The sequence below is a fragment of the Sminthopsis crassicaudata genome, chromosome 4 (genome assembly GCF_048593235.1).
Source record: "Sminthopsis crassicaudata isolate SCR6 chromosome 4, ASM4859323v1, whole genome shotgun sequence".
Classification (NCBI taxonomy): Eukaryota; Metazoa; Chordata; class Mammalia; order Dasyuromorphia; family Dasyuridae; genus Sminthopsis; species Sminthopsis crassicaudata.
The window spans coordinates 134275554-134300178 of NC_133620.1; the positions used below are offsets into that span (position 1 = coordinate 134275554).

The window sequence follows — 24625 nt, forward strand, 5'->3', positions numbered from 1 at the left end:
TTTGTAAATCAAAAGCCAGCAATATACAAGAAAAGATGCATGTGGACAACTTATATCAGATTTTTTACTTCCTCACAGAGGGAGGAAAGGAGGGAAGAAAAGACAGAATTTTGAAATCAAAATTAAAAACAAAAACAAATGTTAAAATATTTTTACATGTAATTGGTAACAGAAAATAAGATATTATTTTTAAAAGACATTTCAAACTGGAAAAAATAAAGACTAGAGCCAATTGGATAACTCCATGAAATGCAGAATGTCAGAAAAAAAGATGCAATGAAAGAGAAAAAGTTCTAGAATCAGAGAATCCTGTGTCACATGGCATAAATCACTTGTTTCCCTCTGCCTCAGTTTCCTTATCTTTAAAATCAGAAGTTGGACTGGATACCCTCTTGGGTCCTTCTAGCTCTTGAGTTATGATCCTATGATTTATGTATTTCTATTTTACCTTTTTACATCCTTTATTTGCCTTAATAGGACTAAATCTGCAAAGGGAGATTGTTCATGTTTCCATATTTTCCTTACTAGAATGTGTTGGGGATGTGGAAGGGATCTTTCCCCTTTTGCAATATTTCTTCCTCTGGACAAACTTCCCAGGCAGCATAAAAACTGGGGCTTCTAAATATAAAGACCTATATGTAACATTACATGGCAGACAATCTGTTCCATAAGTCCAGGTCCCTTGCCCCAGCTGTTTCCTAGGACTTAAAGGAGGAAAGGACTCTGGTATAATGGAGACAGTGAAGAAGACCTGAGGTGGTCTTGCCTCAGGCACTTGCAAGCTGCGGGGTTCTTATAGTTTCTTAATCTCTCTGAGACTATTCCCACCATTTATAAAATGAGAGGGTTGAAACAGATAGCCTCTTAAGTCTCTTCTAGTTCTAAATTTATGATTGCACAATCCTATGACTAAGTCACCCTACCAGCAGTATCAGGTCTCCAGCCTTAGCAGTTCACAGAATTTTAAGGAAAAAAATGTACTGTCTCTGGCTTCTATTAAGGCTGCTCTTGTCAGCTTCCCTGTCTGCCTTCTCTCCCTTTCTCTATCCTTCCATCCTTCTCTCTCTCTCTGTCCTTCCATCCTTTTCTCTCTCTCTGTCTGTCTCTGTCCTTCCATCCTTCTCTCTCTCTGTCTGTCTCTGTCTCTGTGTCTCTCTGCCTCTCTCTCTCTTTCTGGCACTTGTAGTATATACCTGGAAATCAACCATCCCACAAAGTAGAACAAGTGGCAGGGGGAGAATGAGGAGCAAGAAAGAGGAAGAGACAGGGAGAAAGAAGGGGAGGAGGGAAAGGAAGAAAGAAAAGAGGGAGAAAGAGAAGAGAGGGAAAGTGGTGCAGGGAAAAGTAGGGAGGAACAGAGAGAAAGAAAAGCAAGCAAAGAAAGAGTGATGAATATGGAAACCAATGAAGAACCTAGGGAACTGGGATCAATGACATGGTTATACCCTTATTCAAAGCTTAAATTCTATTTGGGTTTTACACAATAGAAGTACAAAAGAAGTGTCTATAACCAGCTCCTTTTAGCAGTGTCTGTTATGGGAGAGCAGCTCTCCTTTTAACAAATATGTGAACATAAGCATTCTACAGACAGCAAACACACACACACACACACACACACACACACACACACACACACACACACACAGAGTCTCTTTTTCTACTTACCTACGCAGTTATCACAAAGACTGCAATGAGAAGCACGAGGAGGACGAAAAATCTTGCAGGTGAAACAATATTTTAGTTTCACCGTCTGGCCATTGATGATGACTTCTCTTGTTCGGGGAGGTGGGCGGTACCCCCCTGAACTGGTACCATTTGCTATATCTAGTGGAGAGAAAGGAAAAAGAAACTTCTTAAAAATAATAACTTTACAAATTTTTACTCATAGGTATTTTGTTGCACGTCCAAGATCTTTTAATAAATTGGCCACAAGAAGCTTGTGGTATCTGACACCATTTTTTGGAGCAGTCAAATATGGGGGCAATTTATATCAGGAACATTTTTCACTTTGCCTTGGCTTAGTTTATAGAAAGCACAAGCAACAGATTGTAGAGAATGACAAAATATCCAATAGCACCTGAAACCCCATGACACAAGTGCTCTTCTTAGGAGGAATGGGCACGTATTTTGAATCCTTCAAAAGACTGGTTCTTGTGTCTCTTTCAAAATTATTTTACAAAGATAAAATAAAGTGTAGCTCCCCATTTCCAGTAACATAGATTCATAGTAAACACACATTTCTTGAGGATAATAACTGACGATGCTTTTGGCATAATGCTGTTATATGAGAAGCAACTGAAGGGAGTAAGAGCATTAGAGAAGATTTTTGAGAGTGTAGGAGGTTAACAGTTTTCTCCAAAAGGTTATTATGTAGAAGATAGGGTGGATTTATTCTGTGTTATTCTACAGGGCAGAAGCAGAAGAGATGAATAGAAATAACAAAGAACAAGTTATAATTCAACATAAGGAAGAACTTCCTAACCATCAAAGCTGTTTAAAGATGAAACAGGCTGCTTCATGAAATGAACATGAGTTCCCTCATTATTACTGGGAAGTGGATTGAGCCACAGATATATCTAATGTAAAGGTTATATGATTTTATCGGCATGGAAGAACTGCCCTCTTATTCCACTAAAACAGACCCAAGACTACTCTATAGAGCTTAGGATAATAAATAATAAATTAATTTATATAAACAAACATAAGGTATAAAAATGAATCCATCCTCAGGCTTATAGACATTTCCTGCCTTATTTACATATATATTTATATTCTTTTCCATAAAGTACATATTTCTAATACAGGTGCCTTCAAGGCACCTATGTCTCCATTTCTGTCTCTCTGTTTCTGTCTATTTTGTAGGTTGATGTGTGGACATCAATCACACTGCAAGGTAGAACAAGTTAGGGAGGGGGAGAATGGGGAGAGAGAAAGAGGAAGAAATAGGGAGAAAAGGGGGGGGGAGAGCAGAAGGGAAAAAAATATAGTGTCATCCCTAGATCCATAGCATCACATCATCACTCAACTATAGGATTATACAATACACATCCAGGATTTTCATGCTCTATTTCATGATTCAGAAAAGTTGGATACCAGAACTATCAGTTACCTTCTCTTTGTACATAGTAGGCACTAAATTAAAAAAAAAAAGTTTTTCCCCCTTGAGGCAATTGGGGTTAAGTGACTTGCCCAGGGTCACACAGCTAGGAAGATTAAGTGTCTGAGATCAGATTTGAACTCAAGCCCTACTGACTTCAGGGCTTGTGCTCTATCCACTGCATCACCTATCTGCCCCTAATAGGTACTAAATAAATGCTTATTGAAGATAGAACGGATAGAAGAGTTTTGTAAACTTTTAAAGGCTATATAAATGAGTTATTGGTATGTTATGAATCATTATCAATAAAAAAGTGGGCAAATTTTAAATGATAAATGGATCTGAGCAAACCATTTGTGGATCCCAGCCAGTTGTATCCCAACTGAGTTTAAAAGTAATTTGGTCACTCATATGGTCCGTGTAATCTTTTTTTCTATTGTTCTTCCAGTTTTCCTAAAAGATAAGGTTAGAAATGAGTGAGACTACAGATCTGATATATACTTTTTTTTAAAAAATAAGGATAAAAATTTGTATTTAATTAGAAGTTCCTTGAATTTTTATGAACTTTTCAGGACAATTATGAAGACTAAGAAAGATTTGATTCTTAAATTTCTTATTTGACCATTGATGAAATTATTGGCAAACAAGCCCTATGTCATCTTTTGCTGGTCTTTCAGTTCCAAGCCTCATCTTTATATGCTTCTAATTTTGTTGTAAAGTTGAGCTTGAGGGAAAACTTGAAAAGACATGTTCAATTAGGACTCAGGAGAGGGAAGCAAAAGAGAAACACAAATAAACTCATGCCTTTTGGCAATAGAGCCATAAAACTTAATGGTGTGGCCCAGTGGAATGGGTCAGGAGACCTGGATTATTCAGGTCTATTAATTTAGAACTGTTACCAGTTCTCTGAACATGGGAAAAATATTGTCTGCTCTTAAAGTTATTTTCAATATGAAATAGATAATAGATGACAATATGTAACATTTCTGTGATTTCAACATTGCAAAATTAGAACCACTATGTAAATGCATTTTATCTCAAGCAGTTATGATGTTATAATACAACATGAAATTAAATAAGACTGATTCAGTTTGTTGGAAAATAACTATTTATTAAGTGCCCACTATGTGCCCACATTGCGCTAAATGTGATACTGTCATCTCAAAAGCCTAAACACTATGACTATCCAAAGACACCCACATTTCCATTCCTCATTTTGTTTTATGCTACTTTAAAAATGTTCTGCTACCTTTCACTACCTAGTCACTCCCTGCCACTAGTTCTCTCTACTAAGTGATTGATTGTTATGTCTTGCCTTGGAAAGTCCATCTCCAAAAGGCCACTATATGGCTGCTACAAATGTCAATCTTGTAATATACTTACTTTTCTGAGATTGCTAATAGAAGACCACTGGATGGGTAGATAAGGATGTGAGTGTTTGCAATCCTCTGTGGATTATTATTTATCATGTATTAATATTGTTTGAACCTAGATTTATGTAGTCTAAAAAATGGTCTAACTCCAAAAATTTACCATAGAGGTCAGGCTTGACCCAGAAATGTTCCAGGGAAACCAGATGGTTGTAAGGAATGCTTAGATTCTAAACAATGCTTGTTTGGGTTCCCCCAAAGAGTTGGATTTATCTTCTAAAATACATTTCAAATTGCTCTTTTTTTGGAATCTATCTTAGATACTTGAGGTCAACCCAGGCAAATGTCTATACATCTTTTTTGAACTCTATATAATGTAAAAAGTTGAAAAGTGAGCCATCTGTTTCTCTGTCTCTGTCCCCCCCCCACATATATCCCAAACAACCCACAAAAAAACTATTTCAGATTTAGGAGTTTGTTCTCATGAATAATATGTGTGGATAACTATACGTGAAGAATGGATCTGGAAACCAATGGCAATCTCAACCATTAGTAAATAGAGGTTATTAAACTTCTCTCTCATCCAAGAAGACTAATGTCTGTGAAGTTCCTGCTCTTTTATATATACTGGGGGCCCTGAAGGCTGGCATTCTAGTCAGTAATACTGTTTTTTCTTAGCAATAATTGTGCCCCTGCTTCTTGGTGCAAATGTATGGTTTTATAAGAGCTACTTTTTTTTTTTTCTTTTTCTGAGGCTGGGGTTAAGTGACTTGCCCAGGGTCACACAGCTAGGAAGTGCCAAGTGTCTGAGATCACATTTGAACTCGGGTCCTCCTGAATTCAGGGCTGGTGCTCTATCCACTGCGCCACCTAGTTGCCCCTATAAGAGCTACTTAAAAAAAATCCTGTCATCTTTAGTTAACAGCAAATGATGACAGTAGTAGTCCTTTTGATTTCAGTGAATTCATACCCATAAATGACTTACCTATCCATATTTGCTCTCAAAAAAATCTGAAAAGCTTGAGGAGTGATTGTCCTTTTCCTTCTCCAGCTCATTTTACAGATGAGGAAACAGATAAACAGGATCAAGTGACTTTCCTGAGTTCACATAGCTAGTAAGTGTCTGAGGCCAGATTTAAACTCATTGTTTCTGATTTCTTGCCCCTACCCTATCCACCTAATTGCCCCTCTTCTATATGAAAAGTATGTAATTTTTTTTTGTTGTTCAATCATGTTTGATATTTAGTGACCTTGTGGACCATAGCATGTCAATTTTGTCTACAAGATTTTCTAGACAAAGATACTGGAGTAGTTTTTCATTTCCTTATCTAATAGATTATGACAAATAGAGTTAAGTGACTTGCCCTGGGTCACAAAGCTAGTTTGTATGTGAGGTCAGAATTGAATATAGAATTTTCTGACTCTATGCCAGGTAACTTTTTCCATTGAGCCACCTAGATGCTTCGAGGCATATAAACACTATGCAAACTTAAAACGTTATTAATATATATATGAATAATACCTCCAAATTACCTGAGATCTTTTGAAATTACATATTAATTAGTTCTATTATCATATCAACTTTAGAAATAACTCATTTAACTCTTCTTTCCTGACAAGAATGATGGCAGAGCACATGACAGTTGCATCTGAACTTGCCCATCCCTGTCTAAAATTCAAAAATAATTGAAAATGTTCAAAATTCAAAAATAATTGAATATGTTACTATTTGAGATCTGTGATCTTCACTACATAGTAAACTTTCATTTTGGAAATTGCTTCCATCATTTGGAGAGAAAGGAACCCCACTTTTCTGTTTTTCAGAGTGTTGTTTAGTCAGGGGAAGCATGAGTAACTTATCTAAGATCACAGAGTCAATATGGATTAGAATTTGATTCCAGGTCTATTTGGCTCCCAGGCCAGCTCTGGCACTTATTGCTTCCTTGTGTTACTAAGCACACATATTTACAATTATGCATAAGAGGTAGAGAGGAAAAGAAAACATAATGCCCCCAAATTTAAACTTGCAAAGCCGATAGATTAGGAGGTATTATTACCAGGGGATTCTTTTTTTCTATCAAAGGATTTGCTAGTGCAATCCTTTAAATTGAAGAATACCTCTGAGCACTTATGTTTTACAGTTCATTAACTGAAAGAGGCTGTCAAAGTAGCATCTCAGAAATGATAAGTCAATGGGAAAATATGATTTGAGCTCCATTATGTTTTTTTCAGAGCACATCTACTGTCTAGAGTGAAGTATACTTGTACAAAATATCACACAAATAGTTGGATTTTACAGCTACTGAATTTTCCTAAGCATCTTTTCATCAGCCCTCTTAGGGCCTAAGACTCATAAACTGTGTGGCACAATGGTCTCATCTATCTCAAAGGAAGATGGGCTCTTTTAATAGCACTTTGACAAGAACTGTTTGATGACTGTCTCTGAGAATGACAAAAAGCATAGAAAACCAGAAATGCTGATGAGATTTTAGGTGAGATAATATAGTTGTTATTTGAATTCTTTTAAATGTGAATTAATTAGAACTAAACAGTCTACCTATAAATGTCTATGTACCTCTTTTGAGGGAGTACAAAATATGCATGCCTTGATGCATTTGTCTCCAGAGGAGGTAAATTTTGTCTCTGATAAATCTTCTTGTAGAAAAGTTCAGAATGAGACAGAAATATTCTCAACAATTTTGTGATGAATATGTTAAATTTAATATAGACATTTAAAACAACATATTCTAACAGAAGTTCAGTTTCAAAACAATTCTTTTTTCTATGCTTTTTCTTTGGATATTTCAGGTTGTAAATGCTGTTAAGTTCACAATCAAAAAAGAAAATGATAAAATGAATTTGAAGATTTATGAAATATGTGAAATGTTTGTTTTCTTTCATTTAATTATTGGTGTTTCAGTGTAAAAATCTTTTAAATAAATTTAAAAATATATAAATCCTGTACAAGGGTCTATTACAGATGGAGCTATAAACCAGGTGATGGAAAGTGAAAAGGATGAATTGCTTCTTTAGAGTAATTTATTCATCAGTCAGGCAGTCAACAAATGCCTATTATACATCTACTAGGTGACAAGTACTGTGTTGAAGGGGAGAGCTGGCCTTGGGGGTAAGAAGACATGGATTCACAAATTGATGGTATGGCTCTGGACAGATCACAATCTCTCAGTGCTTTAAAGTTTAGATAACGCTCTCTGATAACCCAAAAAGTGCTAATCTGCACACATAGAGGGACTTTCTTCATCTAGGAGTTCCCAGTGAAAGCATAGGTTCAGTCTCTATACCTAGGTTCAAGATATTACTAACATAAAGATATATAAGACCTAGTCTCAGTACAAAATATAATTTTTCAGAGGTTGCACAGGCGGCATTGAGAGGATCAATAGAGACCAATTGGCTAGAACCCTCCCTTTCCCCCTTAAAGGCCTACAGAATAAGAAAGAAGAGAGATGATATATGTGTATGTGTGTGTGTGTGTATGTACGCATGTATATATGGTAGACCAAAGCATGCTGATCTGAATTACAAGAGCAAGGTAGAGGAACAACCCCTAATAGCTCAGACAGCAAAGGACAGAAAGAATAGGATGTGCTGTGAAAAACATAGAAAAAAATTAGAAAAACTAGGAGTTTTGAGGTCAGGACTAAAGACTTCAAATCCTTGTTCTTAGGTAATAGAAGAAAATGCAAAGTGAGCACAGTAGAATCTGAGGCAAGCAAAGTGATTTTACATAGTAAAGAGCTGTACTCCAATGATCCTCGTAGATAACAACCAGGAAAAAAAGTAAAGCAGGAACTGTCAATCAATCAATAAACTTTTATTAAGCACCTATCATATGCGAGGCACTATGCTAACCAGTGGGGATACAAAAAGGAACTTGATATCAAATGCAGTTTATAATCTAATGAACTGGAGGCCAGATATAGAGATGAATGCTGGCAGGTTCAGAGAAGGAAATGAGGCAAAATGAGAAAATTGAGGATTTCCCAAAGGAAAGAGACTCTTATTGCAATTATTATCTATAATCTACCATACAATAAAACAAAACAAAAAAATACACTCATGCTTATGACATTAAGAAGAATACTCTTGATGAGGGAAGATGGAAGGTAATCTCTGTTTTGGAGTCAATAGTCAAAATCTGATTCCTACAGTCTGCTGGAAATTTGAAATGCTATTTCTAATTTCTGATAGGCATTCCATTACCTACCTGTTTCTGCCCAGATTTAACCCCAAACTTTGATTCATGCCTGTAAACTCAGGTTACATTTCTGCCTATTTCCTCTTGTCTACTTTTTTCGGTCTACTGTCATTCAAAACCTGGCCTTGTGTCTCTTAGATTCCAACCTTGATTTTAAGCCTTAGAAATTTTCATAGCTGCCAACTGGTTTGGCCTTTTGTTCTGATGACCCAGCTCACGTTACACAATCCAGTTCTTCATGACCTTCCTTTTTCTGTGATTGTCCATGATCTAGTACCAATAAAAATGAACTGTATGGAGAGATCTCTTTTGGTTATGGTGGCTAAAGGAGGTTTCAGGGAAGACATGAGATTTGTTAGTTATGTTGTGAAAGAAAAATCAGAATAAAAGGGAAAAGCAAAGCAAACAAAAAAGGTGAAAATAATATATTCTGATTTGCATTAGGTCTCCACATTCTCTTTCTGCTTGCGGATGGCATTATCTATACAAATTCTATCAAACTGTCTTGGACCACTGTATTGCTGAGAACAGTTAAGTCTTTCATAGCTGATCATCACATAATCTTTCTATTATAGTGTATAATGTTCTGGTTCTGCTCCCTTCACTCAACATCACTTCATGTTTAATCTTTCCAAGCTTTTCTGAAATCAGCCTGTTTGTTATTTCTAATACAGCAATAACACTCCACTATATTTATATACCATAACTTATTCAGTCATTCCCTAATTGATAGACATAAATGGAAAAAATTAAGAAATCCTGCTATAAAGGATATTGTAAAACTCAATACACCATATCAATATGAGTTATTATTGTTATTATTTTGAAATGAATCTGTGATTGGGTGTGGGAAACTTGATACAACATAAATGGGCAATAATTTCTCAACTTATAATCTTATTAACTGTATACCACTGGCAAGTCCCTTAACCTCTATCTACCTCAGTTTCCTCAACTGTCAAATGTAGATCTTAATCACCTATCTCAGAATTGTTGTCAGGATCAAATTTGGTGTTTATAAAGCACAGCATTGTGTTTAAGACAATATAATAGGAATTTAATAAACATTTTATTCCCTTCCCTCATTTTTCCCTTACTTCTTTTAAAAGTTGCTTGGTATACTTAGAGGTTAAATGATTTACCACAGGTTATAGAATCACTATTTGTCAGAAACAAGACATGATTCTACATTTCCTCACTCCAAGGCACTCACTTTCCTCACTATCCATTATGTAATTAATATTGCTTCCTATCTACATCCTCCTCGTCATTATTACCCCCCCCACTATTATCACCATCATCATTCCAATTCTGGAATTCTGATTAGAGTTCAAATATAAGAATGGTCTTGGGCCAATTCACCTTAATACCACTGTTTTTAAACATTATTTGGTTGATTATTGTGCAGGTGAAAATAATGACTGACCATTCTTTGTAATTGAGTACTATTATTATTGTTGCTATAATATATTATTAACTAGCTAATTAATTCTCTGCTATTCAAATTAAATTAATAAATGATATAGAATTAAAACAGTATAGAGAAAAGATTTATATTGAATATGAAAAATGTTAATATTATTCAAAAGCTCATTTCAAAATTAGCTGGCTAAATATGAAATGGTTATTTTCTGAAATGTGATGTCATTAGCTACTGACTGCATTTAATATTGACAATCAAAATTTGAATCTTAGCTATATTATGTATATAGGAGGGTTTATTTCAAATAGACTCAATAAAGTTACACCTCATTAAGCAAAGTTAGTTTGTAGGTGTGGTGTATACTCAAAGATAAGTAACATTACTAGGTGAATCTGAGTGAGCAAATTGTAACTGTGACTCAAAAGTGAACATCAGTTTTCATTCTTAATGTGGGAAGTTCGAATTTCCACTTCTCAATAAAGAATGAAACTTACTAGAAGCAGCATAATCTTAGGGCAAAGAATGCTACATTTGAAAATCTGAATCCTGACCTTGTGACAAATGATCTAATATGAGCAAGACAATCTCTTTGGACTTCAATTTCTTGGAATGTATAGTGATGACCTACAAAATCCCCTGCAGCTTTAAATATATGATTCTATGATATTAATAGGTACTTATTATAGCAATATTTATATTTGTTCAGAAATTTAAATTAATGGTGATAAAAGGCAGCATGGTATAGTTTGAAATAACAGATAAAATTGGGTTTTAATATTGATCTTGCCACTTGTTCCAAGACAATACTGGGGAAAAAAATCACTTAATTGACTCAGTTTCCTTATTTGTAAAGTGAAAAGACTGAATAAGATATACTTGTAATTCAGTACAAATTCTATAGCTATGATCTTATATTAATGTTTAAATGGTTGAGGACCAGAAGAAAATCAATAGAGATATAAATTTAAATCTTGATCTATTATTGGAAATGCTTTAGCTTCTTCATATTTTAACTCCTAGATAATACAAGTATACATAGTTGCATAGTTTTAGGACAACTTAAGCAATTCAAAAAAGAGGTACTTGAAGCAAAAAAGATTCACATAGCAAGTTAAAAATAAGAGATTAGAGCAAAATCTATCATACTTTAGCTGAACTCAAGAAGGCAGGAGTAGAGCAATGTGTTTAGAAAAGGCAAGGGCAAAAATGGACTTAATTAAAAGAGAGAACCATGGAAACTATATTATACTAAAAGGTACATAGACAATCAATGAATGTCAGTACTTAATATATATGATATGAAAAGCATCTAAATATTCAAAAGAAGAGCTAAGCAAGGTTCAAGAAGTAACTGTTGTAAATAGCTGGATACCTTAATGGTTCCCTTTAAAACCTAAACAAATTAAATTAAATAAATAAGAAATATCTCTAAACACTTTTATCAACAAAAGAGAGAAAGAACTGATTAAAAGAACTATACACACCATTTAAAGACAACAAACAAAAAAGAGGAAGAAGACAGGCTCCATAGTCGGGAGGATATGTACTCAGAAGAGATTCAGGCCAAGGTGCTTTTACCTCTCTGTGCTCCAGGCAACATTCTAACACAATAAGTTGCAAATCAGATTCATTGGTAAAAGGACTTTTGTCACTGGGAATTTCTTGCAAGAATTAAATAAAAGGTCTAGCTTTTTTTTTTTTTCTTCTTGAAATAGCAATAAATAAGAATAATCAGACTATTAATAGTCATAGAAAGTCCTCAAAATGTTACTTTTACCTGAAGGATTTAAAAAGAAAGCTAATATATACAGTAGAAACCAAAGGGAAAAATAAAGCCTTTATTGGTTATGATGTAGATACAGTGGAAATGAGCTCTGAATTCAAAGTCAAAGAACCTCAACTTAACTACCTTAGGCCAGTTGTCTTCAAAATAAAGATCATATGAGTTGGCTGATTTGAGAAAAGCCTGGAAAGACTTACATGAATTGATGCTAAGTGAAGTAAGCAGAACCAAGAGAACATTGTGCACAGCAATAAGAAGATTATGTGACGATCAACTGTGATAGACTTGGCTCTTTTCAGCAGTGAGATGATGCAAGGCAATTCCAATATACTTGTGATAGAGCCATCTACAACCAGGGAGAGAACTGTGGAGACTGAATGTAGAAAAAAGCATAGTGTTTTCACCTTTTTGTTGCTGTTCTTTATTTTTTCTTGTATTTTTTCCCCTTTTGACCTGATTTTTCTTGTGCAGTATGACAAATATGGAAATATGTTTAGAAGAATTGCACATGTTTAACCTATACTGGGCTGCTTGCTGCTTGGGAAAGAGGGGGCACAGAGAGGAGGGAAAGAAAAATTTGGAACAAGGTTTTGCAAAGGTGAATATTGAAAACTATCTTTATGTATATTTGAAAAAAAAATAAAAAGCTATTAAAAATAAGAGTCATAGTCAGCTACACCCAGAGAGAGAACTATGGGAAATGAGCGTGGACCACAACATAGCATTTCCACTCTTTTTGTTATTGTTTGCTTGCATTTTTGTTTTACTTCTCAGGTTTTTTCTTTCTTTCTAGATCCAGTTCTTCTTGTGCAGCAAAATAACTGTATAAATATGTATACATACATTGGATTTAACATATACTTTAACATTAAATATGTTATACATATATACATAGTCCAGTACATTTAACATGTATTGGACTACCTGCCATCTAGGGGAGGGGATAGCAGGAAGGAGGGGAAAAGTTGGAACAGAAGGTTTTGCAAGGTCAGTGTTGAAAAATCACCCATGCATATGTTTTGTAAATAAAATGCTATAATAATAATAAAAAAAGAGTCATAGCATGATTGCAAGGGAGTCCTGGAATGACTAAGGGTTAGGTGAATAATCAAAAATGTTTTACTTGTCACTCTCCTTATGATCACTTTCAATCCAGTCCCCTTACCGCTATCCCTCAATATGCCCCAATTCTGATTACTCCATCTACTCTGCAAATTTCCAACCTTCTCTGCTCAGAATATAGGCTTCTCCATTTCTCTTAAGACATTAAATTAACACAGCAGCAACAGCAATAGAAGCCACTGAGGCCATTGGGAACCCTTCCCTCCTCAGAGAATGCCTGCCCCATACCTCCCAGATAACTCTATGGCTTTTTAAAGTATCCCTCATAGGATGGGCTCTGAAGTCTGGCTAATGGCAGGTGAGTAAGAGATCTGAACCTCACGTATTTGTTTCTTCTGAGTTGGACTTAGTCACAAAAATGAGAAGATCTATGTGAATTGTGATTGACATTGCTGACCTTTTTGATCTCTTTCCTTCTAAATGCATTCTTCTTTAGAATTCCTCTGTCATCTCTGACTCACTTTCCCTCACTCCCCACATCCATTCAGTTGCCAAGTCTTATCATTTTTCCTGTTCATGACATCTCTTACATCTGTTCCCATCACATCCATTCACACAATCACTACTCTAATTCAGAATTTCATCACCTTTCTGCTGGATTACTGTACCAACCTTCTAGAGCATTAATCTTTTTGACTCAAACTTCTTCCCACTCCAATTCACCCTACACATAGCTACATAAGGAACTTGTGTGTAGACAATTCAAGTCTAACTCTTATCATTCCCCTACTCAATAAACTCCTGTGGCTCCTGAGGATGGAATATTATTTCATCCTTAATTCACTTTTTTAAAATGTCCATTTTTGTGGAAGTTTTAAACTATACATATTTATTAGTACAGTAGCACAAATAAATTACAATTTATAAAAATAAGTAAATATATACATATCGGTATAAGTTCAAAAAATTTTTATCAATAGGGTACATGATTAAAAAGGTTGAAGATTATAGCTATTGGTAAGCCATTGAACCTAGAGAAATTTGCAGAGCAGAGGGAGTAATCAGGTACTTTGTCTGTAAAATGACGGGGGTTGGGTTACATGAAATCCAAGGTCTGTTGGAGGAATAAATCTATAAGAATAAACTCATGAACTTAACCAATTGAACTAATATACTATATAATCAGGGTAAAATAAAAATAGACTCAGACTGTTCTATTTACTTATATAATTTTCCACTAGAGGACAAAACCTGGGTTTTAATGAAAAAAAAAAAAACAGAGGGCATTTTTGTTCATGTGAAATTCCAAGCTTCTTCAGCTTTTATTTAACTTTTCTTAGCAGTACCAGAAATATCTTTGTGCTCTGTTAGAGCAAGCCAATTCTTCTGGAGAAGACAAAAGCAAGGCATATTCTAATCCTTTCTTCCACAGGGCATGCCTTTTGCACTGTCAAAAATAGCTAAAAATTGTATTATGCTTCAGATTAACAGGACCAATCAGGGATTATTTTCAAAAAGAAAACAAGCACCCACAGTTATTTTTAAAGGGGAGAGCAATAGAAATCATACAACAAGAATGGGATGTATCATTATTATAAAGGAAGTCTAATATGTTTTTATTGAACTTTGAGGAGCTTCACCATATGTGTTATTATGTCTAATGATTATATGCAAGGACTAGCTCCTCTAAATGTATGGTTCAGCTGTCAGAACTGATTTCCTTCAGTCCTGAAAAAAAGTGTGTTTTTAAAAAAAGAGAATTCCTAGGAGACACTAGAAAGAAACCAGTTGCTGTTATTTATAAAGATGGCATGCACAAGGGAAAAGGAGAGCTGGAGAAGTCAGATAGACATTTTTTCTTTTGTTTCCAATTATCATCTCATTGCAGGTGCATATCTCCATATCTATATGACCTCTCCACTTATCTATCCTATTACTTCAACTCAGCATCTCCAAAACAAGTTTATTCTCTTTCCCTCTAACCTGTTCTATAGAATCTGTCTATAGATTTCTGCACATCTTCTGTGCTTAAGATACTAATGTTATATACTGGATTACTTGCCATCTAGGGGAGAGATGGAGGGAAAAGGGGGAAAATTGTAACAAAAGGTTGCGCAAAGATCAATGTTAAAAATTATCCATGCATATGTTTTGAAAACAAAAAGCTTTAATAAAAAAGATACTAATGTGATCTTTAACTCTTCCTTCTTCACTTCTCAGGCATATCTGGTTGATCTATCTTCTGCATCTATTTCTTCTTCCCTCACAATGCAACTCTTCTTATGCAAGTCTTCACTACCATAACTAGCACAAATGATTACAATAGCCTTATATTGCATTAAATTTACCTGCTCCACCATCTTCCTTTTCCAATCTGTTCTTCATATCCCTGCCAAAAGGGAGGGATCTCTCCTCTTGCTCTTCTGCTCAAAAATCTTCAGTGGCTTTCTACTAATTAACAAGTAAAGTTCAAAATCCTTCAACTGGCACTCAAGACCTTCCATAATCTGCTATCATATTACCTTTCCAGCTATGGTGGGAGCAATATCTTAAGAACACTATTTCTCTTTATGCACAAGACACTCATAAAATGGGATTGAACATGACCTGACCCATTCCCAATTCTGTCTTTGTTCACATCACTTCTCCTATTTGGAACATCCTGCCTTCTCACCTTATTCTACTGAAGTCTTGTCTACTCTTAAGGTGCAACATGACTACCAATTCCTCTGGAAAATTACCCCTGCTCCCCTCTTCTGGCAAAAAAAAAATTTCTTTCTTGCACATCGTATCTTGTCATATCTACTTTATGCTCCATTCTCTCCTCTAACATTATAACTATCCTGGAATGGGTCCCGATCCCTCATTACCCTCCTGTTTAGACTATTTCAACAGCCTGCTCCTTAGTCTCCTTGCTCTCCCTTCCTAACCTATCTTTCATTCAATTCCTCAAATAGGTCTTTATAAACTGCAGTTTTAGGACATAAAACCCCCTACTTGATAAAATTGAATAGCTTCCTTTTGTTCCAGGATCAAATAAAAATCCTTTGTTTTTTAAAGTCTTTCATAGCCTGGGCATTTCCTACATTTCCAGACATTTTATACCTTAGTCCTCTCCATGAACTATAATTCAGTGACACTGCCCTCCTTGCAGTTCTTCATGTATAACACTCTATTTATTACCCAAGTATTTTCTTTCTTTCTTTCTTTCTTTCTATTTTTCTTTCTTTCTTTCTTTCTTTCTTTCTTTCTTTCTTTCTTTCTTTCTTTCTTTCTTTCTTTCTTTCTCTCTCTCTCTCTCTCTCTCTCTCTCTCTCTCTCTCTTCTTTCTTTCTTTCTTTCTTTCTTTCTTTCTTTCTTTCTTTCTTTCTTTCTTTCTTTCTTTCTTTCTTTCTTTTTTCCTGAGGCTGGGGTTAAGTGACTTGCCCAGGGTCACACAGCTAGGAAGTGTTAAGTGTCTGAGATCAGATTTGAACTCCAGTCCTCCTGAATTCAGAGCTGGTGCTCTATCCACTGTGCCACCTAGCCGCTCCCTACCCAGGTATTTTCATGAGTTATCTCCCATCCCTGGGATGTTCTTCCATAGATTTCTCTGCCTACTTTCAAGGCTCAGGTAAGTAAGTCTATCTTCTACAAGAAATCTTTCCTAGGTTTCCTTAGTCTTAGTGCATCATCTATAACTTATCCTATATAGATTTTGCTTGTATGTTGTTCTTTTTATGTTGTGTGCCTCTTTAAATTATGGATTTCTTCTGAGAGTAACCCTTTTTCTGATCCATTGCACTTGACACAGTGCCTGGCATGCAATAAGTACTTAATAAATGCTAGTTCATTCACTGTTTTGAATTGCTCTAAATCATTTATCATGTAATTTTGTATATCATAGTTATCTGTGTTTGTGTCTTGTTTCTAGACTGTAAACTACATGAAGAACCAGACTAAAGTTCATTTAAACTTTTATCTCATCCATTGTTTAGCACACTGTTCTGCACATACTGAGTACTTAATACATGTTTGTTCTTGCTGAAATTTTTAATGCCTGAAAAAAAAAAGAAGAAAAGATCTAAGTTTCCTCCAGCTTGTAAAATTCCATGAGGTCTTCTCTGGTGAACCCAGAAAAAAGTAAAGCTCTTCCTCTGCAATAGAGCTTGGATTTCTATCATTTTTAATCTATACATAAGCCCATTTTCCTCCTATTACAAGCTCCTTAAGAGCAGAATCTGTTAAACTTTTCTGGTTTCTATTCTATGACTCCAATAGCACCTTGGCTATAGAATCAGATAAGTAGTATCCGATAATAGTATCAGATAAGTATTGAATTTAATTGAATCACACTGAAAATATTCTTGCTATTTAGAAAATTTCAATCTTGTTTACTTAGGATTTGCCCATATCCTTTCTTGGCATGTTGACATATCTAATTTGACTATATTTTCTTTAATATCTTCTTCTGTATTTGTTTTGTCTTTTTTACTCAACTAGAAAGTAAAGTGTTTAAAACAGGGATGATTGTTCACATTTTACTTGTGTCCCATCATTTTTAATACACAATACTGTTCACATTACATGTGACTGGTTTTAATTAAAATCTACTAAGGAGTCCAGTCAGGTCATTAAAACAATTAGTACAAACTTCATATCTTCCTACTCATGATAAAAATCAAATTATGTAAATTTTCTTTTTTTTTTTTCCTGAGGCTGGGGTTAAGTGACTTGCCCAGGGTCACACAGTTAGGAAGTGTTAAGTGTCTGAGATCAAATTTGAACTCGGGTCCTCCTGAATTCAAGGCTGGTGCTCTATCCACTGCACCACCTAACTGCCCCTATGTAAATTTTCTTAACCACTAACTTGAAGTTCTATGATTTTTTTTTTAACTTAATAAAGTCAAAATTTAACATGAATTGAGACAGAGTAAAGAGAGGAAAGATAGGAGAACTGATGCAATCAGAACAATGTCATCAAGATAAAGAGCTATAAAAGACATTCAGAACTGGATCAAAGAAATGACTAATCATAGTTCCAGAATTCTATAATAAAAATATTATATACCTCCAGAGAGGAGAATGATGGACTTGCTGTAGAATGAGATATACATTTTGGACATGACCAATACAGAATTAGTTTTGCTTCACTAAAATATATTTGTTACAGGGTTTTTCTTCTTTTTCTTTCAACTGGAGATGGCAGGGTGAGAAATCAAATGCTTGTTAATTGAGGGATGAAGAGGCAGAGGAGTTCAAAAGAAAAAGTCTCAAATCCCCAAACCAAACTATGTTAGTACATAGGAAGGACTTTTGCTTGAATCATTAGACTAGACCATTTTCCTAGTTATTAGTGGTTTAAATGGACAGGACCTCAATGTGACCTCAAATGACAGGGTTGGGAGAAATAAGATCAGGCCTTAAAAGAAAAAAAATTGTCTTGATAGCGAGTAAGACTTTTGATTTAAATTAATCATTTGATACCTCTTCTCCATCTCCAAAGGCAGCTGGGTGGAGCAGTAGACAGAACACTATGGAATTATTTAGGAGGGTGAGTTCAAATCTGCCCTTAGATGTATATTATCTGTGATTCTGGGAAAGCAAACCATTTAACTTCTAATTGCCTCAGTTTCTTCAGCTATAAATTCAGAATGATGATAGGAAATTCCCAGGGTTGATCAAAATGAGAGATTATTGGTAAAACACTTAACAGAGTAACTGGTATATAGTAGGTGCTTAATAAACATTTGTTCCATATACTTCAACAACAGTACTATATGATGATCAATTCTGATGGATGTGGCCATTTTCACCAATGAGATGAACCAAATCAGTTCCAATAGAGCAGTAATGAACTGAACCCGCTACACCCAGTGAAAGAACTCTGGGAGATGACTATGAACCACTAAATAGAATTCTCAATCCCTCTATTTTTGTCTGCCTGCATTTTGGATTTCCTTCACAGGCTAATTGTACACTATTTCAAAGTCCTATTCTTTTTGTTCAACAAAACAACTGTTTGCACATGTATACATATATTGTATTTAATTTATACTTTAACATATTTAACATGTATTGGTCAACCTGCCATCTTGGGTGGGAGGAAGGGAAAAATTAGAACAAAAGGTTTGGCAATTGTCAATGTTGTACAATTACCCATGCATATATTTGGTAAATAAAAACTATTAAAATAAAAAAAAATAAACATTTGTTCCCTTCCTCTTTCCTAGATAAGTATGTGTGATATTCCTTTTGGAGACTGATGTTCACTGCCATGAATTTATCATAGCTATGACAGAAGTGAGGAAAGAACTGTATGAATCCTGCAGTAAAAATGTCTGTGGGCTGATAAAATTAAGATAAAATGATTTACTACTGGCTAGGTTTGTTTGTCCCTAGTGACCAACAACTGTACAGACTCATTTTTAATGCTGGAGTAAATCCTTGAGCCCACCAAAGATCTATAGTGGTTGCTACTACTGTGTCATGGGGAGAAAAATAATAATGATTATAACTAGCATTTATGTATCATTTTAAGGATTAGCAGAAAATTTTACAAATATTATTTCATTAGATCTGCATAATAACTCTAAAAAACATGATCCTCATTCTATAGAAAAGGAAACTGAAGCAGACACATGTCAGAGCTAGTAAAAAAAACTGGATTGGAACTAAAGTCTTCCTGTCTCCAGATTCAGAGTTCTTATCCACAGAGGCCTCTTAGCAGACACACTATCATAAAAACCAGTTCAATATTACTGGTTTATTGTTCAGTGCTATAACATTAAGGAGATATTGAATAAAAGCAATTAGTTTTTTCCTGTGAAACACAAAATTTGAGGTACTTTATCTGATTAGTTACTTCAATAGGATGATTGAATCACAAAAGTCTGAGTCATCTGCAGCTAGAAAAATTAAGTTTCTATTTCTAAAAATTAAAGTGTAACATTTGGTGTTTTACATAGTATCATAAGCCTGAAGAATAGAATTCAATTCATCTGGCACTCAAGAAGCGCTACTATGTGGCAAGTATTGTGCACTAGGTTCTGGAGAGGATAAAAAAAAAAAAAAACCCTTGCAACTGCAAACAAGTCAAACTGGGACAATTTTTCTTTTTCTCTGACTTCTCAGTGCCTAACCTGGTACCTTCCAGATGTCAGTCAGTCTTGGTCGATAAACATAAATTTATAACACAATGTCTAACATTTATAGAGTACCTACTATATGCCAGGCACTAAGAGATGGGAATACAAAAAAGAGGAAAAGGCTATTCCTGCTCTCATAGTCTAATGGGTGAGACAATAGCAAATCACTATGTCCAAACAAATCTGTACAGGCCAAATTGGAAATAATGAATGGGGGAAGGCATTAGAATAAAAAAGGATTGTCTGGAAAGGCTGATTTTAGCTGTGAGTTGAAGGAAGTCCAGGAAATCCAAGAGGCTGAAAGGAGAGGAGGAGCATTGTAAGTGTGGGGGAGCATGAAGATTGGAAGAGTGGAGAGGGAAAGGTTACAAAGAACTTTGAATGCTAAACAAAGGATTTTCTATTTGGTCCTGCAGGTAACTTGTTGGAAATCCTTAGTTTTTGAAGAGAGCCAAGATTTCACAGGCAGAGTTACACAAAGTCGTCAACCTCAATTTCTTTCTGAGTCACTGAAGTCCAGTGACAGGACAAAAAGTCCTGGAGGTGATAGGGAGCCATTGGATTCCATAAGTAGGGGGGTAACATTTCAAGGTCAGATGGTTAATGCAGGAAAATCACTTTGGTAGCTGAGTGGAATGGGGAGACACTTGAGACAGAAAGACCTACCCATAAACCACTGCAATAGTCTGGTACCTAAGTAAGGGCCTGCACCAGGCAGGTGCCCATGTCAAAGAAAATGGGGCAAATGCAAGAGATATAAAGTAAAACTGACAGACAATATATTGGAGGTGAGAAAGGAGATGAGCACAATTTATAAATGGCAAATATGGAAGACTGAGAGAATGATGTGGTCCCCTACAGTAAGAAGGAAGGAAGGAAGGGAAGGAAGGAAAGGAAGGAAGGAAGGGAAGGAAGGAAAGAAGGAAGGAAGGAAGGAAGGAAGGAAGGAAGGAAGGAAGGAAGGAAGGAAGGAAGGAAGGAAGGAAGGAAGGAAGGAAGGGAAGGAATGGAGGGAGGGAAGGAAGGAAGGAATGGAGGGAGGGAAGAAAGGGAGGGAAGGAAGGGAGGGAAGAAAGGAAGGGAGGGAAGGAAAGGAGGGAAGGAAGGAAGAGAAGGAAGGAAGGAAGGGAGGGAGGGAAGGAAGGAAGGAAGGAAGGAAGGAAGGAAGGAAGGAAGGAAGGAAGGAAGGAAGGAAGGAAGGGAAGGAGGGGAATATTTGGAATGTAAGAGAGTGGGCTAATTTGTGGATATGCTGCTTTTTAAGATGTTGATGGAACATATATTTTAAGATGTCTAACAGGTAGTTGGCACTTATTAAATACTTGCTGAATACAAAATAGATGCAAAGTAAATGCAAAATAACTCCAGGGACCTTTCATTGCTGTAAGGATTTTTACAGCCACAAACACAAACATTGTTAGCTAGTCAGAATATAACATCTGACCGAAAGAATAGAGAAACAAATACTTTCAATATTTTGTGGTCATATTGGACTGCAGTCTCTTGGCTGAGAGGGGAAGGACCTTGCCCAGGGTTAACAGTCTTAATACTTTAATACTTTATTGGGGTGAAGCCCAGCTCAGAACCCAGAATCTTGCTTTCCATAGCCTCGTATTCGGCCAAGTAAAACATCCCCATTCCGGATGACTCAGCAGGTTCTAACTATTACTGCCACACAAGGAGCATTTTAATGGCAAAGATCAAGGCATTAGAACATCTCTTCATCACAGGCATTCATAACAAATTTCTCAGTTTCTTCTAGTTTGAACTCAATAGGCTCTAAAACTTTCAGAGGACCAACCTTCTAGTTAGGCAGGACTATAACTTAGGGTTATACACAAGTCACCACTTTTCCTTACTCCATCGTTGCAATCAGATTTCAAATCTTGACATCTATATCTCTACAATATCGCTTACATCTGTCTCCTTATCTATACTCACACAACTATCATAATTCACTTCATGAACACTTCTTGCCTAGACTATTGCAATAAACTCTTAATTGGTCTTTCTGCTTTAAGATTCTTCCTGCTCAATCTTCTGCACAGATGTTAAATGATTTTCTTTCTTCTCCTTCTCTCCTTCCCTCCCTTCTTTTATCCCCTCTTGCTTCCCTTTCTGGCCTACTCCCTCCACTTCTTTCTTGTTCTTGTTCTTCTCTTTCTATGTCTCTGTTATTGTCTCTCTCTGACTTTCTCCTTTCCTCACTTCCCCCATCTCCCTCTTTCCTCTCCCTCAGATTGGGTCTTTACATTCCAGAGTAGAAACATAGAAGCTTGATTCCAAAATTGATCAGTCCAGAAGTTTTAACTTTATTCACTTTCCTAACCAGGGCTGGTTCTCCCCTCCTTAGGCAGAGTGGTAATGTGGGCATTTATAAAACTTGTATCAGTCTTGGTGTGGATACTGTCAACTTAATCTATTGTAACTCAGAACGCAATCTGAAGCCCCTGCCTTCCAACTTGAAGGGATTAAAGGTATATGCTGCCATTCCCAAATAAAGAAAATTTTCTTAAAGTGCAAGTCTAATCAAAAATTGCTGGGAAAATTGGAAAACAGCATGGCAGAAATTAGGCACTGACCAACACCTAACAACCTATACCAAGAAAAGGTCGAAATGGCTTCATGATTTAGACTTAAAGGGCGATTTTATAAGCAAATTAGATCTATGGAGAAAGAAGGAATTTATGGTCAAAGAAGAATATGAAATGCAAAATGGATAATTCTGATTATATTAAAATAAAAAGGGTTTTTTTGTACAAATAAAACCAATGCAGCCAAGATTAGAAGAGAAGGAGAAAATTGAGGGAAAATTTTATATTCAAGGGTTCTAATAAAGTCTTCATTTCTAAAATATATAGAGAATTGAATCAAATGTATAAGAAGATAAGCCATTTTCCAAATGATAAATGCTCAAAGGATATGAACATTTTCAGATTGTTTGAATACTTTCCCTAGAGTTGGAAGGGCCTGAGTTCAAATCTAATATCAGATACTTGATACTCCCTAACTTATATCCCAACTAAAATGAAAGAAAGAAAGAAATGTAGATCTGATTTCATCATTCACCTACCTGAAAAACTCAAACAGTTCCCTATTTTTTTTTTCTTTTTTTTTGGTGTGTGTGTGAGATGACTAGGGATAGGAGACTCAGTCACACAGCTTGTAAATATCTGAGGCATGATTTGAACTTGGACCCTCCTAACTACAGGAATGGTGCTCTATTCACTGTCACTTCCCTATTACTTCTAAAATCAAATATAAGCTCCTTTGTTTGACATTTCATGTTCTAAACAATCTAGTCAACTTTTTTTTTAGTTTTATGTACTAATCATTTTCATTCACATGGCATCATAATAAATCTAGCTTCCATGTGGTCCTCATCCATAATACTTTCACCTCACCATTGCCTATTAGAATTCCTTGTTTCCTTCAAAATTCAATTCAAATGCCATGCTCTGTATCAGGTCTTTTCTAATGGTCCAGATGCTAGCAGCCTCCCTTCCAAAATGATATTGCTTCTATTTTACATGTGATTTTTATATATGAGACTAAGACATAAAGAATAAAGAATTGGCATCATGGCCAAGAAAGGGTTCAAATCCTTCTTCTGACACATATTATAATCCTGAGCAGCCACTTATCTTCTCATTCTCCTGTTCTGGCCTGCATTGATAAAGGGAGTTTTCTCATCTAGGAGATCCCTATGTGAATGAAATCACAGGTCTAAATTCCCACCTCATCCTTACATATGTACGTGTTATTTCTTTCCCTAAAATATAATCTTCTTGTGTGGAGAAATGTTTCATTTTTATCTCATTTTTGTCAGGATCTTGCATAATGCCTAGAACTTTATGCTTAATAAATGCTTATTGAGGGACTGATAAAATAACCAGCCAAGGTGGAAATTTGGCCATTTATTTCTGAAATCACTCTTTAAAGACAAAACATCAACATCAACAACAACAACAAAAAAAAAACAGTCCTTTGTTTTCAAACACTGGGATTTCTTGTTGTAAGCTTAACATGTTTCTTTTTTTTTTTTTTCAAATGGCATTTTATTTTTTCCAAATATATGCAAAGACAGTTTTCAACATTGGCCTTTACAAACCTTGTGTTCCAATTTTTTCTTCCTTTCTCCCCCTTACCTTCCTCCCTCAGACAGCAAGCAATCAGATATAGGTTAAACATGTTCAGTTCTAAACATATTTCTATATTTGTCATGCTGCTCAAGAGAAATCAGATCAAAAGTGGGGGGAAACATGAGGGGGAAAAAAAAGCAAGCAAACAATAAAAAAGGTGAAAATATTGTTAACATTTCTCTGCTAACTTTCCACAATATAAACAGATCTCTAGTAACAAAACAAAAACTAATAAAAGAAAATAATTTAAAAAGCAAACCCTAAAAGCTAGACAAAATAAAAGCTAATATGATTTAGGGAACTAAAATTCTGCTCTTTAAAAAATAACATCTATATTACAACAGAACCTATGACTATCCAAGGATTAATATGTAGGTAACCAGAATATCTCAGGTTAATATT

General features: G+C 35.4%; 1 protein-coding gene across 4 annotated transcripts in view; it reads right to left on the reverse strand.

The window, feature by feature from the left end:
* Positions 1 to 24625, reverse strand: part of ZDHHC14 (zDHHC palmitoyltransferase 14) — a 314472-nt gene that overhangs the window by 79205 nt on the left and 210642 nt on the right. For all 4 annotated transcript variants that reach the window (XM_074309440.1, XM_074309438.1, XM_074309439.1 and 1 more), the window contains exon 3: positions 1666 to 1824. In XM_074309440.1, coding sequence (XP_074165541.1) covers positions 1666 to 1824 — 159 coding nt within the window. The remainder of the gene's footprint in view (positions 1 to 1665; positions 1825 to 24625) is intronic.